The following is a 16,170-nucleotide window of genomic DNA, read 5'->3' on the forward strand; positions in this document are numbered from 1 at the left end:
AGAGCATGTGAGCACACACACAGACATGCGCACACACAGACACACACAGACATGCACACACACACACAAACATCAAATGTAAGTTAATCTATTAAGAAGATTGTTCATGGGGTTGGGGATTTAGCTCAGTGGTAGAGCACTTGCCTAGCAAGCGCAAGGCCCTGGGTTCGGTCCTCAGCTCCGGGAAAAAAAAAAAAGATTATTCATGATTTCATGACTAATAGATGGGGCTCCTTCTCTCTTCTAAATGTATTGTGCAAATGTTTCATAATAAAGTGTCCCCCAACCTAAAACACTGGATGGCTGAACCAAACCTTTTCATCTTGCTTGTCAGCCTAAGTTAGGTCCCCAGAGCCTACACGGTGGGAGGAAAAAGTGACTTCCTGACAGTTGGTTTCTAACTTCCACAAGAATGCTCTGGCTTAAGTATACCTGCCCCTCAGATAAAATAAATAAAAGTAATGGGGAAAGTTGTTTTAAAAAAATCAAATCAAAATACTGGGTTGGCTTTGTTTCCACACAACCTCAACGCCACAGGCTGGGCTGGGAAGTTCTTGGCACCCATGCTCTCCAAATCCCACCAGATGTGAGTCTGAGGAACACACAAAGGCAGTGACCAGCTCCCCACGGGAGGAGCGACCTACAGACTGGGGAAGGTCTCGGCTGTGCCTTTAGCTCCTTCAACCAATCTACTCAGGAGCTAAGTCCGCATCCTCTGGAGTCTACTGATGTCCCCCTAAGTCTCCACAGAAAGCTCTGACACAGCAGGACCTCAGGGCCTCGGTGAAATGTGGATGTCTGGGGTTCGGCAACCCCCACCCCCTTAGTACCTCTGTCCTTTATGTCACCATCATGTCACCAACTGCAAGAGTGTGACAGGACAGGTAAGGTCCTAATAATCTAGGCCAGAGAGATTGCTCAGTGGTTACAGGGAACCCAAGGATTGAACACCTTCTTCCTGTCTCCATGAGCACGTTCATTCATGTCCACACATTCACATGCATAATTAAAATACAAAAAAGAAAACCCTTTTTTTTTTTTTTTGCCAGGGTCTCACTATATACTATGTAGCTGTATCTGATGTGGAAATCACTATGTGGTCCAGGCTGGCCTTGAACTTATAGAGGTCCTTCTGCCTCTGCCTTCTTTCCAGTGCTGAGATGTGGCGTGTGCCATCCCATCCACAAAAGAATAAAAAGATTCTCCTTCCTAGGCTGCAGATAGGGGGATGAGCCTACATGACTTTTTTTCCCCCCAAAAGAGGCTCCTATTCTCTGAGTAACTATAGAATCTGGAGAAAGAGAAATAGCTGTCAATCAAAAGTGCTCTTGCATGTTCTGGGCACTGTCTGCCTTCCTTCCTCGTGTGGTGGTGGTGGTGGTGGTGGTGGTGGTGTGTGTGTGTGTGTGTTTGCAGTGCACAAAGTATATGTTGTGTAGGTTGGGATGGAGTAAATTTAACAATTCAAGAAAAGTCATCCACAGAGCTGAGCAGGGAGGCCATCTGTTCTTACTGCTCAGTCGTGTTGTCCATCCTCCCCACGTGTGTGTGTGTGTCCCTGTGTCTGTTCAGGTCTGTCCGTCCCTGCCCCCCCCCCGCCCCCGACATCTCCCACTCACTGTCAAAAACAACTCAAAACTCAAACTCCAGGTCCCTCCTCATCCCACTAGTGCCAGCCTTGTGGCCAGGACTCGTGCATGAATGAACACACGTTCTAAACATACACATACGTGACCTCTGCACCCTGGTGTCCCCATGCCCAAGCTAAGGAGGAAACTGCTCCCCTCCTCACAGGGTCATTAGTAGGAAGTTAACGGATGCTGTGCCTGCCTCCCAAAAGTGTCCCACAGAAGGCCCGATTGGGTTTGGGAACACAGCATTTACGTTTCAAAGTCCTCAAAGGTTTTGGTGGTGGTGGTTACTGAATGTGGTGGGCATCAAACCAAGGGGCTCTGCCACTTAGCTCCATGGGGTTTGTTTTTCTTTTCTTTTCTTTTCTCCCTTCCTTTCTTCCTTCCCTCCTTCCTTCCTTTTTTAGAAAGAATTTCACCAATACACATACAGCACAGACTGGCCACAAATTCAGAATGGCCCTTTGCCTTCGCCTCCCATGCAATCGAACTGCAGACACATGATACCAAATCCCGCAGGCCTGCAGTCGGATTTTAAAGTCCATCTTTGAATCCATTCTTTAGCTCCCTAAACGTCTTCCTCCTGGGATACTGATTAGCCAAGTGCTGAGCTAAAGAAGTATGTAGGGAAAGCAGGCCCGAGGGGTTGCAAGGAGGCTCTGCCTCCCTTCTGGGGCCCAGCACCTGGCTTTGTGAGGCCAACCACACTCGAATTCCCAAGGGGTACCAGGTACCAACACCTGAGTGTGCCCCACCATCACCGGCCCAGAGGATTCCTGTACACTTCTTGCTGGTGCCCTGGAGCAGGGAGGAACTGACCAGCCACGCCCTCTGCCATGCTCAGACCTCTTGGCCTGGAATTCCTGCATTCAGGACTTTCCTCGGGCAAACAAACGACCTTGCCCTTCCCAAACACCAGGCAGGTCTATTGCCAGGTCTGCGGCCACTCTGAAGCTGGCTGCCCTACCTCTGAGTTCTACAACCGAAGCCACAACTGCCTGCCACCCTGCCTCTTACCCACCCGGAGTGCTCTGCAAGGGTATGCATCTTTGAGAGAACACAGCGCAAATGAAACGATGTACTCAGAAACCTAGGTTCAGATTTCAGAACTTATCGGCTGGCTGATGAAGTTATCTACCTATAACTACAGCAAATAAATAGGAGCTGGGAGGAGTCGTGAGGAAAGTCGCGAGGGCTGTCTGGTACACAGTAAGCAGCACTACATTACAGCAAGGTATTTCTGTTGTTATAATCATCCCATCGCTCCCACAGAGGCGTCCAGGGCTGGGTGGTTTTGGAAAACTCTTTATATCCGGACTTATTATCTACCCCCTTCGGAAAAGGTGGCTGTGTGCACGCAGCGGGCTCCGAACATCTCTCAAGGCAGAGAGTAAGACACCCGAAACAGGATCTGGGTTTGGAGACTGGGCGGGGTTCTCCCTCCACCCCATCAGGGTGCTTTCCCGCCCCAGCACAAGAACCCAGCCCAGCTAAACCAGCCCTGCTGCTAAAGCCACAGGCTGCCAGGACTGGATGGGGCCAGTGTCCGCCACTAGCGAAGAAACTTAAGGCTTACCGGCCTCTTCTTCGACCTACCTACCCAATGCTCAACAAACGCCTCGGTCTAAGTCTGCTGTGGACAGAGCTTGGTCTCAATTTTATTTGAGGGGAAAATAAGAGAAGACACAGAGGAACAAATTTAACACGAGGGAGTTTCAGCAGTTTAGGGAGGCAAGGGTCCGGTCCAATGCACTTCTCTGATACCTACAGAAACCTCCATTTCACCGTAGGGTTACCCACGTGACCTTAAAAGGCAGAGAGCACAAACTTTTCTTTCTCTCTCTTCTCTTCAAACACCCAATCTGCAAAGCGATTTTCTCTTGGGACAGACGAGTTTCCTAACTGCCTCGGCAAGCTGAAGGGTAGCGCCCAGTGCCGGCTCGGGACCGTCGGTCGAGTCGCGCTTCCTGGACGAGGCGGTGCTTTTCGCGCGTTCGCTCCGGGCGAACCTGCCCTTCCCTCACTCACCGGTGTCCAGAGAGATGAACCTGCCGCTCGGGCTGCTTCGCCGGTTGCTACTGCCGCCGCCGGAAATGCCCAGCACCTGCAGATGCCGGACCAGCTGGAACATGCGGTCCCACTGGCCCTCAGCGCGGCAGCGCTCCATCTCGCTCTCCACCTTCAGGTGGGTGCCGTGCGCGCCCTTCGCAGCCATCTTCGAGCGGGTGCTGTCATGGGAGGTGCGGCAGAGGAGTGGAGACCAGGCCGGGGGCGGCGTCCAGGCTGGGGCGCACTCTCCAGCAGGCTCGACCGGAGTGCAGACGGCATCCGGGGCCCGGGTGGCAGAGGGGGCCCGGGTAGCGGCTGGAGACCCGCAGCAGCAGCAGCGGCGGCAGCGCCCAGGGCACCGCCTGGAGCCTCTGGACTGGGGCTGCGGCTGCGCGACCCCAAGCCGTCCAGAAGCAGCCTCCGCCGCTGCTGAAGCAGCTCCTGACGCTGCTGTCGCCGCCGGTACTGCAGCTGCTGCCACAGCCCCCGCCCCGGGCCTGGGCGTCTCCAACAGCGGAGCCTCCCCGGGCTGCGGCTCCACCCCCAAGTAGGCGTGGCTATCCCTCGCCGGGTTGGGCGCGCGAGCGGCCAGCGAGGCCACAGAAGCCAAGCGCGTGCTGGGCGATCTCGGCTCGCCCTCCGCCGGACCCCCGCCGCTAGCTGAGTGCTCACTTTAATGCTGCGGGGAGCCCGGGCGCCCGGGGGCGCCTCGCTCCCCGTTCCCTCCCCATCCCGTTCAGGACTCTCGGCCTGGGGTCCTCCGCCCGGACCGCCCGGCTTTGTGTGGTGGCCCCGTCACCACCACAGCCTGCGGCACGTCACAAATCCGAGGAGCGGCTTGCGGAACAGCCCGAGTCCCGGGCTCTTGGGGATCCCGGCCGGATGCAACGCGCCGCACCTGCGGGACTGCGGACAGACTGGACGGGGCAAGTCCCTAAGCTCTTAGGATGTCCCCAACTCGGAGAGGGCTTATGCTTGTTTTAACTGCCGCACTCCTCTTTCCACCGGACTCCCTACTCTGGAGGGATCCTGAAAGAGGATCTCAGCTGCTTTTCCACTTACTGCTACTTCATTTTGGTGTCTAAAGACTGATCAGAACTGCAGGGAGCGCCCGACTCCGCTCGGCTTGGCTCTGAAGCCAGCGGTGCCTAGAAGTTCAAAGGACTCAGGGCGGGGCTTGGAGGGAAGAGCCAGGACAACCCAGGCTAGAAGGCGAGTACCGTGACCCCGCCCTCGGTGAAACTAGAGCTGTCAATCCAGCCTGGGAGTTGAGGATGTAGCTCAAACCACAGCCAACTCTGAAAATCCCCAGGGCCTGAACTCAAGTCACTTGTTGTGAGGTCCAGTCCGAAATTTTTCGAGGATGATAGGGTCAAGGCAAGCTTTTCAGTAGACTCCCAGAAGTCCAAAACGGACCGCTGCTGCTTCCTACCTCTCCAGGAGGTCTCGTAGCCAGGAAATACTCAGCCTCAAGTTTCGGAACAGACCAAGATTTTCAGGTTTATCAGAGCACAGGCTTCTGACGCCCATCATCAGGGCCGGTCCCCATCAAAACCCCAACTATTCCGTGTGACCTAAATGAAGCCCCCTTCCTTCTTCCCTGGAAGTCCCCGACCCTGTGTGAGGAACGTAGGGTTACGCAGAACTAGGTTTCACCGAGGCGGCGGGAGAGTGGGGGATGGGGGGAGGAGGAAGAAAGAGTGAAAAAGACTGACTTGGGCGTATTGAGATTGCACTTTCAGTTTACCTAGCCAGATTGTTCGTGGGAGTTACCCCTGGAGCCGCAGAGAACAGCAGAATTGACAGAAGGGGGGAGGGTAGACTGACAGACACAGGAAACCCCCTCTTTCTTCCCACTCCTTTGTCACCCACGGTGGCAAATACTAGGGGACTGGCTGCAGAGAGCTTTGCTACTTGTCTGTTTGACCCTGTCATCATCAACTTGAGTATGGGCACGGGAGTTTGGGGGGGGACACGCAGAGTTCATGCTTCAGGTACAAAGCAAGTGTTCCTCCACATGCCTGATCACACCTCAGCTTTTTTCCAGCAGCGCCAAGTCCCTCATCTTCTAATCACCAACATTTTTTTTTCCAAGAGAGTGAAAACCTATCGGAAAAAACAAACAAAGCAGTCACAGAGCTCTGACAATTAATAATGTCTGCTGAGATAAAAGGCAGACAACAGTGGAGTCCGTTGGACGTGGTGGTGCACGCTTGATATCATAGCATTTGCAAACTAAAGGCAGGAGGATTAAAAAAAATTCGAGGCCAGCCTGAGATATATAGCAAGATAGTTTTTAAAAAGTGATGTTATTTTTTAAAAAAATCTTGAAGCTCACAGATAAGAATTTAGGATAAATTCTAGTCAAGACTGCTCTTATGCCAGCTTACCAAAGCTACTGGCCAACATCATGATGGTCTCCCAGTGATTGTATTGCTTCTCATGGAGAAGAGCCCCAACAGTGACACTAGTGTTTCTAAGAAAGAAAATGAAGTTCGTGGGAGGAAGTATGAGGTGAGGGGACAGGTTCATATTCTGTTTGAAACAGGTCTCACTATGTTGCCCTGCCTGCCCTGAAACTCGCTGTGTAGACCACGTATCCTGACTGTTGATACTAACGGTGTGCACCTCCACAGTGAGCAGAAGTGTGCACCTTATAGTGAGCAACAGAAGGCATGAGGAGTGAAAGCAGCCCGCAGAGTGAGAGCTCTGACTGCATCCTTCGAGGCCGCCTCTAGCCCGGCGGAGTTCAGTCAAGAAGATAAAGGCTCAGCCAGACCGTTTATGTACTTGGATCTTGAAAGGTTTATGATACTTAGGTAGGCCCAGAAGCACACAGTATTAAAGAGCTATTTTTAACTCCCCAAAAGCCTTGGATCCACTGGTCACTAGGGACTTGGTTAGGTCAGTAAATTTCAGTAAATTCAGTAAAGGTGGGATCACGCTGCCTGTAGTTGTTAGTGAGAGTCAGAAACCCTTGTAGTTGCCTTCTTTCTCTTCTGGGAACCTTGGGGTGCCTGGTTTTCTAAAAATAAGGGTTTATCTCTGTAGAATAAATCTTACCTTTCCTTACAAATTAACCTGTGTGTGGCACTCTTAGGTCCTCTCTGAGCTAAAGAGGTAAGTGGGGGGTGGCTCAGTCTTACAGGTCTCCTTCTTTGTAGGAGTCCAGAAAAGGTCATCCACAGTTGAATAAGAAGAGTCCCAGGGAACATTGTGGCCCTTGGGAGCTTGGTTGGGCACTTGGGAAAAGGAGAAGGGTACCCCAGTGAGTCCAAGACACAGAAACCATGTCGATTTCCTCAGGAAAGGGCAAAGAGAACTGTCGAGGGTGTTGTTGTTGTTCCTTGTTTGTTTTTAATCTAAAGAGACACCAGGAAAAGCACATGACAATTGTGAAGAAGCCCTGGGACCTCATAATGACATCTGATTAGGCGCTGGGGGCAAGTAGAGAGTATCTTCTTGACAATATCATCGTACCTATGTCAATCAATAATTTGAAAGGATGTCTTTTGATCTTTAGGGGCTCATTCTCTTGTGGGTTTAAGGGTAAAATGTGAACTGGAGCGCTCTTTCTTGTGACTCGCCCCTCTCGAACACCCACTTTCAGTTTCTGAGTCCTTGGGCTCTTTCAAAATATCCTGCCTGTTTCGGAGGCCTGGTTGCAAGGATAGTTCTCACTTTAGCTTCTGCTTTCATATTAAATCCCTTTATGGTTTGAAGCTACTCACAGAAGCAGAATAGCTAGAGCACTCCTGCTTCCTGACCTGCTAAATGCTACCTATCCACTGTCAGGTCCAAGGCTCTCCCTGAAGGCTCCTTTGACTCCTCTCTTAGCCAAATGGGAAGATGGCCTTCAACAGACCCAGACCAAAACCCACGCCATCCTAAACCTTATTTTTAAATGAAATTCAGTTTCTTTTAAGTCACTATAGAGGATCTTCCTTTGTTTTTTTATTGAACTTTCTGCGTCTGAAGTACCAAGTATCAAATGCACTAATTAGTATACCTTGATGATATACTCCCCAAACAGTGCTAAATTCCTCTACAGTGCACAGCGGCTTTAATTGAGAATGAAATCAAAACTTAACTGGACCATGCAGACTTTCTCCCTGTATTCTAGTGGAAGTTTATCTTTAAGAGCTAAGTTGTGGCATCTGGCTATCCAAGAGAAAGGAAGGGCCAGAGGGAGAACCGGATGGGGTGGGGGCTTGCAGGGCGGCAGGAGAAGAGAACGGAAGGGTTGAACTGTGGTGCGGGATGACCTCAAAGATAGTTTTCTGCTGTTGATGGTTTATTTTTGCTTTGGTCAAGGAATCCATTCACAAATCACTTTGGAATCTGATTCCTTTGGGTGCTTCCTTACGCTACTATAAACAAATGAAGACTCTTGGGTGTGTTTTTATTCCCCTCTGTTCTAATGCACCTCTCAAGTGAATTTTGTTCATATCAGAAGTTTGTTGAAGTAACCGCTGTAATTTTAAATTCAACCCTAAACTGTCGTATCATAGAAGGATGCAATTTAGAGAGTCAGGTGCACACCCTTGCATGTCAGATGTCTGGTCCAGACAAACTACAGCTCAAGGAAGGCACAAAAGCATCAGACCCTGAGGTTGGTGGGACTCGGGCTCAGGGGCTCAGGGGCTCAGGGGCTCAGGGGCTCAGGGGCTCAGGGACTCAGGGACTCAGGGGCTCACAGCCAGACATTTCCACAGTTCCTGCAGAAAGAGCGTTTGGAAAGATTCTCCTGAACTCGCTGGCAAAATGAAACAAGCTTTAAACAAAGATACAGTTTTCCCCATGGCAGTCAGAATTGATATCTGGTCCACATTTGTCATGCTGGATGCTTCCTCTGTGGATGCACACTAAACCGGGAGGGAACAGGAGGCAGACAAGCTGTGGCTGTAGATCAGACACCCTAAGGACATGGAATGTAGTTAGGGATTGTGCTGTTAGTAAAGAAATAGTGATTGTAGGTTATCTTCTGGTGTCTGCGACTTCACTAGCCCCGAGGAGTGGCTAGGCTTCCATTATCAGGCACAGTTTACCTCTTGAGAACAGGTCTTAAGGCCGATGAAGAGTTGTTGGTTACTGCCAAGGTATGTGCACCACTCTTAGGATTGTGGCGCCATGCTGGTCATGGTGGTTCATAAGTGCCATAGCCAGGAAGAACTGTGAAATCCAGTCCTCAGGGAGATAGCAGTCAGGTCAGCTCCAGCTCAGGGAACCCTGAAGTATATGTTGTTTTCAGCAATATGGACTTGCCTCCTACCTGTGGGGGCCAACTAAGGGCCATAGTAACAGGTGTACATTTTACCCAGATAAGAAATTTAATCTACACTCCACTCCACTATATTACACTTTATTACACACACACACACACACACACACACACACACACACACACACTATAACTATAGTTTAAGTGAAAATTTTGTGTGTAGACTTGGAATTACATGCATTTTAGGACTTATTTTTAGATAGTTAATCATATGGTTCCCTATTTTTTTTCAGACATCCATAGTATTATTTTCCTCCCTGTCTTCTGTATTCTTCCCCACCTTTCCATTTCCCCACCAGACCTCTATTTTTCTTTTTATTTCTGTAATTCATTGAATCTAGTTAGTGCTCTGTTAGATGCTAACTCATTTTGTTGGCTGGATCATGTGCAGGTCACCTAGCTACTGTGAGGTCATTTGTACAGTGGTCATATCACGTCTGGAAGAGAACATTTCATAGAGCCCTCCCTCTCCCTCCTCTGGCTCTTACATTCTAACCACTCCTCCTTCCAAGATGTTCCCTGAGCAGGTGTTCCCTGAGCAGGTGTTCCCTGAGCAGGTGTTCCCTGAGCAGATGTTCCCTGAGCAGATGTTCCCTGAGCAGATGTTCCCTGAGCAGGTGTTCCTGAGCAGATGTTCCTGATGTTCCTGAGCAGGTATTCTCTGGGCAGGTGTTCCCTGAGCAGGTGTTCCTTGAGCAGGTGTTCCTGATCAGATGTTCCCTGAGCAGGTGTTCCCTGAGCAGATGTTTCTGAGCAGGTGTTCCTGGGCAGGTGTTCCTGATCAGATGTTCCCTGAGCAGGTGTTCCCTGAGCAGATGTTTCTGAGCAGGTGTTCCTGGGCAGGTGCTCCCTGAGTAGGTGTTCCCTGAGCAGATGTTCCCTGAGCAGATGTTCCCTAAGCAGATGTCCCTGAGCAGATGCTCCCTGAGCAGATGTTCCCTGAACATAAGCAGATGTTCCCTGAGTAAGTGTACCATTTACATCTGAGCACCCCATAGTCACTTATTTTGCCTGGTCCCTAGGAGTCTTGTCTCACTTGAACTGCTCTCAGTGAGCTCAATCTGTACCCCGGCCCTCCTCTCTCCTCTCTCATGACCTCTCACCTTTCTCAGAACCAGGCTAGCATGTGTTTCTAACACAAGGGACCGCCCTATAAATTCTTCAAGTCCTTATCCTAGAATACAGAAGACAGAACCAGGTAGCTTTAACGCGTTTCCAAAGAAAATTTTCCTACAAAACATCTTCTGTGACCTCCTCTCATTGACTTATTTTCTCTCTCCGATGAGAAACTTCCCTAAGAAGAGGACCAAAAGAGGGATGCCCAGATATGGGAACTCTCATTAGAAAGTTTGTCCTTTCATTTATCCCTTCCTGTGATACTTCTGGCCTATCTTGATACCTCCATCAAACCTTCAAATTTATCAGCCCATAACTTAGTGAATTTTTATAAACCCTAATCTTCTGTTTTTAAAGTTATTGCATGCTCTCTGCCTAAATTGTGGTTTGAACGTCCACAATGTGGTAAATTCAGTTCACACAGGTTCACCTGCATCTTGTTTAACCTTTGAATTGCTTGAGGATGCCTTCAACTGCAAGTAACGGTCATAAACCAATTAAGAGTCCTCTCCCGGATCCAAGATTAATGCAAGGAGGCAGCTGCTGGTACTGGTTCAACAGCTCTGCAGCACTGGGCCAGACTTTCTAAGGTTGCTCTCCGTTCCTCTTCAAGGTGGAAGGGGACCACCTCTCTATCCCCATCTCTGAGAGAAACAGCTGTAGCAGCCACCATTCAGCTATCAGAAAAGCAGATTTCTCAAGTGCCACGTGTTCTCCCTAGAACTGCGCCACTTGGTCCTCTAGCAGGAGAGAAAAGATGGAAAGATCTCCAATGCGTTTAGCTTCTGTTGTAACGTGGGCAGGACGGAAGGGGGTTTGCTTTGTGCTTGTCTGAAATCCATGCACATTCCTCTTCTGTGAACTTGCACCCACAAAGGCGTTAGCCCTAGTGTCTCACCAGTTCCTACACGTCCTGGGAGTCCAGGTTCTCTCTATACAGAACGCAGGCCCACATTTTAGGCCGTTTTATGTTGCCAGAATAAAATTCCCAAGTCTAGATACTTTCTAAAGGAATGAGGTCTATCCTGGCTCCTGGCTCCAGATGTTAGGAAGATCTAGAGTGTGACAGCACCGCTGGCCTTCTGAGGCCTCAATTTGAGGCCGAAAGTGGAAGACATGACAAGTTGGCCCTTGCAAAGGAAACAAAACCTGAGTGCAGCTTTCTTTATAACCGCCAGCTCTCTCGAGTTAATTAATCCAGTCCCACAAGAATCAACCATCCTCCAAAGACATTACTCCTTCTTAATGACTGAACACGTTTTAAAGGTCCTCCCCTAACACTGCCATAGTGGTAATTAAATTTCAGCCTGACCTCTGCAGGGACAAACCATATTCAGATCACAGCACTCCCATTTCAGCCCTAGCTACAGTTTCCAGGAATTTAAGCTAAAGAGCCTTGCTAAAGGATGGGAAGTACCAAGGGTCGTGGATTCGTGGGACAACGGAGCTCCTGTGTGCTCTGTCTCCTGGAAACACCTTGGTTGTATTGGACAAAGAAGAACATCGGCATTTCCTACATGTCAGCCGTTCTCCTAGACAAAACAGAAATGTGAACATGTGTGCAGCAAAAAGACTTACATGCTCTACAGGTTCAGAGTAGAATTATTTGTAACCGCCTAACACTGGAAGCTTCCCTGGGTGTCCACTAGTAGCACAACAGTGTGCAGTGTATGCACACACACACACACACACACACACACACACACACACACACCGTGGAACGGTGTTCAGAAATGAGACGGAGTGATTTTAAACTCCACCAACATGGATGGATCTCTAAATTTTGCTGAGTATCTGAGTATGCTGAGTATCTAGCTCTCAGTAGGCAGAGGCTGGTGGGTGTCTGTGAGTTAGAGGCCAGCTTGGTCTACGGAGAGAGTTCCAGACCCCTCAGGGAAACACAGCAAGACTGTATCTTTTAAAAAACATGCTTAGCAAAGGAGCCACAGACAAAAGAGTATGTAGTGTGTGATTCTATTTACAGGAGAGAAATAAACTAATAAAAGTACCTTACGGTGTTAGAAGGCAGGGTACCAGGTGCCTCTGGAGAGAGTGACATTTGGTTTAGTTTAGTTTTTTCAAGACAGGGTTTCTGTGTTGCCCTGGCTGTCCTGGAACTCACTTTGTAGACCAGGCTAGCCTCAAACTGAGGGCTCTGCCTGCCTCTGCCTCCCTAGTACTGGGATCAAAGGCATGTGCTGCCACACATGGCATGCTGGTAATATTCCAATTCTTGTTCTGGTGCTGGATCTTATGGACACATTCAACTTCTGAAAACTCAGTGAATTAAAGTACAATTTTTAAAATGTGTACATGTGTTTTGAATGCATGTATGTTTGTGCATCGCATGGGTGCCAGTGGAAACCTGAGGAGTGCATCAGATCTGGAACTGGAGTTACAGATGGTTGTGAGCCACCACGTGGGTGCTGGGAACTGAACACACGTCATCTGTAAGAACAAGTGCTCCTAACCACCAAGCCACCTCGTCATCCATTGGGACATTTTTCTGTGCACGTAATTTTCTTTGTCTATGCTGTACATAAACACAGTGTAAATAAGCCTGTGGGGAAACCCATTCAATGTGCAGTGAACAGATGGCAAACGCTTCCTTCCATTCAAAAGAGCAGAGAATGGAAAACACAGTCCTTCAGTCAGCAATTCACCCCTACTGCCGACAGGGAAATAAATACAGGGGTTTCTTCAGGGGCAAGGGGGCTACTTCTTAGGAGGAGGGCAGAAGCCCTGCCCTAATCTGTCTTCTAATTCTACAGCACACCGGTTAGTTGCTCCTGGCTGGAGAGAATCCTGGGGTCTGGGGAGTAGCATAGGGGTGAGCAGCAGCAGCATGTTGTCGACCAGGCTTGAAATTTGAAGACACACGATTCAGAAATCTATTAGCTGTCTGGTCAATGTGTAAGTAACCCTGCTGAAATAGCTCACCTAGAGTCCTTGAATTGCCTTGTATTAAATACTTCATGCTTTCCCGCTGTGAGCAGATTGCCACAAGATACATGCTGAAAAGCAGCACTGTCTGTAATGACTGCAAACTGCATTTCTCCTCGTGTCCACCAATCCTTCACTTACAGTTGTGAACCAGAAACACGGGGGGTTATAAGTGGAAGTACTATCTTCACCCCATTCTCCTCGCCCTGAAATCCTCTCCATAGACAATACATCATTTTCAGGCAATTCAAAATCACGTCTGTGGAAAGATACGCTACCGATTTGCTGTCTAGTTGCTGCTCCGGGCTGCAGTCTTGTCTCATAATAAAGATTTTTTTTTTCTTTCTCCACTTGTGCTTGTCGGGACTTAAGCACACAAAAGAAATGGGTCATTTAAATCCCACAGCAGGCTTCAGCTCATGTGGCTCCTGGCCAGTTCAATTCACGGGTTGCAGACCAAGAGCCTCTTTAATCTGTACTTTCAAACCCAACAGCTTCTAACCTAGATTTGCCGTTCCTTTGAAGGATTTTGCAGAACATTACTAACAAAGGTTGACATTCGCCAATATTCTGGATCGTTCTCTTAGAATACAACAGTGTTTGACAGCTGGACTGTGTTCAAGGTCCAGCAAGAGACCGACAGCCACTTAAGAGTTTCACAGTTGTTAAAAAGGGTCCTCAAATTTCCAGTTCCACCGTCGTCAGTTCCCTTAATCTCTACTTGGATTTGTCCCCAAGTTGCTGGACAGCCACAAAAGTCACAGAGGTGGTGTCTCAGCCACGGACCAAGCTTGGGCAGAAATGGATGGAAGCAGACAGATCGTGTGCAAGCCATTTCTGGGACACCCTTAGCAACTCCACGATGGCTCCTAGCAGTAGATCACAGGAAACTAGGAGAGGGATAAAATGTGTTTTAAAGCTTTATATTTTGATAGCACAAGGAGATTTCCTGAAAGATTGTATACAAAGGCAATGGAATCAGAAGACCTCCAAGAATTCAACTCGAACAACTAAGTGAATATCAGTGACATTGCTACAACAGACAGGCCTGGCAGAAACATGGGTTTGAGGATAAGGATAAAGTTCTGCAAGGGGTTCTTCAGCCTAGAATGCCAGGTAGCTTTCAAATGGAGCTGACAAGGAGGTACCAGGAATTACAGGGAAAGACGGCTCACTTGGGAATGTTTTGCCATCCAAGCAAGAAGACCTGAGCTTGGCACCCACCTAAGAGCCTGGCATGGTTGAAAGTGTCTGTAATGCCAGTGGTAGAAGAGGGGCTCGGAGACAGGAACATCCCTGGAGCTCACTGGCTGCTCAGCCAGCCTTGCCAAACTGATGAATGCCAGGTTCACTGAGAGACTGTCTCAAAACACGAGGAGGACAGAAGAAGGCATTCACTGTAGATTTATGGCATCCATACGTAAGCAAATGCCCACACCCACATGGACACGTACAAACATCACATATACATATAAGACCTTGAGAGTTGTCTGCATACAACTGGGTTTTCAAGCGTAGGACTAGATGAAGTCACTGGATGAAGGCACTCTGCCCCTTGGCACCCTTTTATTTGTACATCGACAGAGGATGCGACCCTGGTCGAACAGATAGAACAGGCACAGATGTCGGAAAACAAAAGGAAATGCTTACAAGTGTGGCTGTGCCTTAGGGCTTTATTGCTGTGAAGAGACACCATGACCATGGCACCTCTTATAAAGGAAAACATTTAATTGGGGATGGCTTAGTTTCAGAGGTTTAGACCATTATCTCGGAGGGAAGCATGGCAGTGTGCAGGGAGACATGGGACTGAAGGAGCTGAGAGTTCTACATCTTCATCCACAGGCAGCAAAAGGAGTGTGTGTGTCACCCTGAGCATAGCTGGAGCATAGAAGACCTCTAACCTGTCTCCACAGTGACACATTTCCTCCAACAGGGCCATACCCACTCCAACAAGGCTGTACCTCTTAATTGTGCCACTCTCTACAGGTCAAGCATTGAAACATGGGAGATAATGGAGGCCAAACCTATTCTAACCACCACAGGATGTTTGAGTGCAACAAATAAACAAGCCAGAAGAGACCCCTGGTTTGCCTGGAGATTGCCTTTTCAATTGCATTATGGGAAAGAACCAGAGGACAAATATCTGTGCAGGTAAGAATGGTCAGGCAGAAAAGATGGAGTACCTAGCTTGGTGGCAAGTGCTTATTAGACAAAAGTCTGAGCCAGGCTGTGGTGGCACAGACCTTTAATCCCATCACTTGGGAGGCAGAAGCACGTGGATCTGCGTCTGAGGTCAGCCTAGTCCACAGCAAGTTCCAGAACAGCCAGAGCTACACAGAGCTCCTGTCTCAAAAAACCAAACCAAACCAAACCAAACTAAACCAAACCAAACCAAACAGAAAGGTAGGTCTGGGAGGTGGAAGGTGAAGGACAGAGGATCAGGAGTTCCAGGCTACCCTCAGTCCAGTTCCTAGTCACTGAGTTTCTTTTTTTTTTTTTTTTTTTTTTGGTTCTTTTTTTTCGGAGCTGGGGACCGAACCCAGGGCCTTGTGCTTCCTAGGCAAGGGCTCTACCACTAAGCTAAATCCCCAACCCCAGTTACTGAGTTTCTTAAAGGGCCATAAACTACCTGTATTTATAGCTCCCAAGACAATGGAGCGTAGGTAGAATGCAGTCTGGATGGAGGCGCAGAGTACCCGGAACGAACTGGATCAAACTAATCTAAGCTTCAGAATGAGATGGAATGTTGTGTTAATATCTTAGGGACTAAGAGGTTTTTCTCTCCCTATAGGATAATGTTGAAACCTTAATCTTGGAAGTGGGACAAAGGCGGTGCTGTTGGCCAATTTTCAAGGCCTCAAGGAAGTAGGGAAGGCTTTGATATAATCTCTCTCCCCTTTTGATGTAGGAGCAGCTAAAAAAAAAAGATTATGTATCTTCATGGATACAAAGGAGAGAAGGTATTTTAAAATGTACAATCCTGTATCCATCTGGATTTATACACATTCACTGAAAGACAGTTTTGTTAGGAGTAAAGGGCAGGATCGTTTTTTGAAAGTATATTGTCTTCTCTAGAAAAGAACACCCGGTTTCGGCTAGGTGATTAAGAGCACTGGCTTTTCAGTCCCCACCACCCACATGGCACCTCAC

At 48.7% G+C, this 16,170-nt stretch overlaps 1 protein-coding gene across 1 annotated transcript in view; it reads right to left on the reverse strand.

Annotated features, from left to right (window-relative positions):
• The window catches only part of Ttc7a (tetratricopeptide repeat domain 7A), a 102,553-nt gene extending 98,458 nt beyond the window's left edge, over positions 1–4,095 (reverse strand). Inside the window, exon 1 of the mRNA NM_001100756.1 lies at positions 3,660–4,095. Coding sequence (NP_001094226.1) covers positions 3,660–3,846 — 187 coding nt within the window. The 5' untranslated portion in view covers positions 3,847–4,095. The remainder of the gene's footprint in view (positions 1–3,659) is intronic.
• Between the last annotated feature and the right edge of the window lie 12,075 nt (positions 4,096–16,170).

This window comes from Rattus norvegicus, chromosome 6, assembly GCF_036323735.1.
Source record: "Rattus norvegicus strain BN/NHsdMcwi chromosome 6, GRCr8, whole genome shotgun sequence".
NCBI lineage: Eukaryota > Metazoa > Chordata > Mammalia > Rodentia > Muridae > Rattus > Rattus norvegicus.